The sequence below is a fragment of the Rhipicephalus microplus genome, chromosome 1 (genome assembly GCF_043290135.1).
Source record: "Rhipicephalus microplus isolate Deutch F79 chromosome 1, USDA_Rmic, whole genome shotgun sequence".
NCBI classification, from domain to species: Eukaryota; Metazoa; Arthropoda; class Arachnida; order Ixodida; family Ixodidae; genus Rhipicephalus; species Rhipicephalus microplus.
In genome coordinates, this window is record NC_134700.1 from 108,193,003 (window position 1) to 108,195,963 (window position 2,961).

Consider the following 2,961-nt stretch of genomic DNA (forward strand, 5'->3'; position numbering starts at 1 on the left):
TAAAAAAACTTCATTCGCTATGGGTACCAGGCCACCGCGGATTATATTTCAACGAAATGGCGGACTCTTTAGCAGCAATATCCCTGAGTGGGCCCATCAGCCCAGTTTTGCCAGATACGGCTTACGTGAGAGGGCTAAGGTTTCGAAAAGCTTGTATGCAATGGAAAATAGGTAATTTGGATAAATTTAAAGATTTCGAGCATTTAAGGTATTGCTGGGATAAAAAGTGATGTGTATCTCGCCAGTTAGAGGTCACTTATACCAGATTGCGCTGTGCAGTTCTAAACTTAAATTATTACTTTAACAAAGCTCGACTCAAGGCGTCACCGCTGTGCATTTTTTGCAACAAAATTGAAACACTTGAACATTTCTTTTTATTCTGACGTTCTTACTCTTATCAGAGAAAAATATTTTTAGTATCCCCATTACAAAAGCCAGGAATACAAGGAATTGTACCAGTAGTTTTATCACTTGGCGGCACTTCATTTGAATACTGCCACAGGGATATATGATTCACTGTGTTTGACTACATCAATGCAACTAAAAGATTACCGTGCTAGTGAACCCTAACCTTTTCAGATCTTTAGTTTACAATTCGTAGCGATGTCTGTCAGAAACAAGAGGTCGTTTGACCACTAGCTCAGCAAACATTTTTGTTTATTGGCAGTATTATCTCTAAAATAATTTTTTAGATTGGCTTTAATTTCATTTTAGTTTCATTTAGGTATCCTCCCGCCCGGCTCTTGGCCTATACCCCTCCGCGGGTGAGCGCCATCCATCTGAGGTCATCGGCATCAGCATCACCTCTGGTCGATCGAATTCAAAGAAGGTGATTTTGCTGTTTTGCTGCCGAGAATCGTTGTGTCAACGTCTATCTGCCTTTTGTTCGCGCTGTACCACGACAATATGAACCCTTTTAACCCTGCATAATCCGCCCTTGATGAGAACACTTCTCAGTGCAGACTGGTAGCAGAATCAAAAAGTGTGCCCCATCTACTGCTATTTAACTATGGGGCGCGTCACATCCGATGGTGGCTGCCTTAACGAGCACTTTGGGCCTCACTAAGCTAATGATGTTTTATATTAGTTCTCTCATTCGCATTAATAGTGTGAGCCAGATAACCAAAATAAACAATTCAGCCACATGAATGTTCTTTGGCATGTAAGCTGCTAACCGTGGCTGTCAGTCTGATGAATACTGCTGTTATTTCTCTACACTGGCTATGACAACACTTCAATTCTCAGTGCAGAATATTTGTTCTCTTATTTGCATTACTTGTGTGAGCCAGATAAACAAAATAAACAATGCAACCACGTGAATTTGCTTTAACATGCAAGCTGCTAACAGTGGCTGTCAGTTTCATGTCGACTGCTGCTATTTCACCAGCACTGGCTTTGACAACACCTCAATTCTCAGTGCAGACTGGTAACATAATCATGAAGTGTGCTCCGACTACTGCTATTTCACTTAAGGGCGCATCACATTCGACGGTGGCTGTCTGAACGAGCATTTAGGCTTCGCTAAGCTACAGAAGTTTTACATTTGTTCGCTTATTTGCATTGCTTGTGTAAGCCAGATAAGTAAAATGCAGCCACATGAACGTGCATTGGCATGCAAGCTGCTGACTGTGGCTGTCATTTTCCTGTTGACTGCTGCTATTTCACCAGCACTGGCTATGACAACAGTTTAATGTTCCTCGCAGACTGCTAACGAAGCAATAAAGCGTGTCAAACTCGACGGTGGCTTCCTTATTGAGCATTTTGAGCTCGCTAACGATGATTAGGGTTAACAACAGTGTTTCAATTCAGATATGCCAGCATTGAAATGTGTTTCTTTGCCATTTCTCAAGTCGACCGTGTTGTGTGAGAAACGTTGCTTATCAGAATTGAGCTTCTATGAAAGTAATACGCCAAATAGAATTGCTCATTTGTTTGAGAAGTCACGGATTGGATGGCTGGCTATTGCAAAACCACCGGGCGGAAATTTGGTTGCCCTAACAAGGGTTATTTTTTTTTCAGATGGCTCAATGCCAGAGAGCTCACAGTCGTCGTCAGTTTCATCAGTGTCATCTTCACCCGGCTGGATGATGATGGGTTGAATGTGCTCACTCCCAGACATGTAGAGTATGAACTTTGCCTCCACCTCCACCACCTGCTGAATGCTCTTCCTCCAGTCTTCCGCTATTACCTGTTTGATTTTGTCTCTCAAAATGGCATCAACCATAGACAGCTTAAAGTCTGTGTTGTCCGCAGCGACACCATTTTTTACCGTGGCCCACACAAACTCAATGGTAATAAATTTACAGTAGTACGGTGAGAGCTTCAGTACATTGCAACTGGCCCCTAGAGCTGCGTTGTCTACGATGAAGCTCAGAAAGCGTGCCTTTACAAATACCACCAGTTCAAGCAGCTGCTTCATTATCATCCTTTTACTGTAGGTGATGTTTTTGCTTGTGAGCCACTCCTGTCTCTCTTCTTTCTTCCAGGCCGTCACCGGCAATTTCTCTTCTCTCCGGCTATGGTAAGGTGCAATGTCTAAAACAATGACGCTACCAGCAGGCAGCTTCTGCAGAATGTCATTAAACCAGCCCTCAAAGCGATTGCCGTGAATTTCCCCGTGGTAGTCACCTGTCTTTCGGCCTCGGAATACATCGAAGCAGCCATCAACGAAGCCTTCCTCGCGTCTTATATGCGACACAATCAGCCAGTGACCTTTACCAGAAGGTTGTTGTAGACCCATCGTTAGGTCTTGTTCGAGCGAACAGTCGTCCGCACTTCTGCACCACGCTGTCTGACCACACGATCGACCGAGTGTGTCCCGCCGTGACCCATGTCTCGTCTAGGTAAAATATCTTTCAGCCTTCTGCCCGGAAATGCTGCACGCCACGGATATAGCGATTCCGCTAATCGGTGATGCATCCCGGTTGGTAAGCAGCGAGTTGCGACTTTTCTTTTCATGCC

General features: G+C 44.1%; 1 protein-coding gene across 1 annotated transcript; it reads right to left on the reverse strand.

Moving 5' to 3' along the window:
* Positions 1-1,924: 1,924 nt before the first annotated feature.
* LOC142765593 (uncharacterized) lies at positions 1,925-2,740 on the reverse strand. The gene has a single exon (XM_075866816.1). The coding sequence runs from the start codon at positions 2,738-2,740 to the stop codon at positions 1,925-1,927; it is 816 nt and encodes a 271-aa protein (XP_075722931.1).
* Between the last annotated feature and the right edge of the window lie 221 nt (positions 2,741-2,961).

Coding starts and splice junctions, on each gene's coding strand:
- LOC142765593 (XM_075866816.1), bottom strand. CDS start 2,740: ATGGGTCTACAACAACCTTCTGGTAAAGGTCACTGGCTGATTGTGTCG.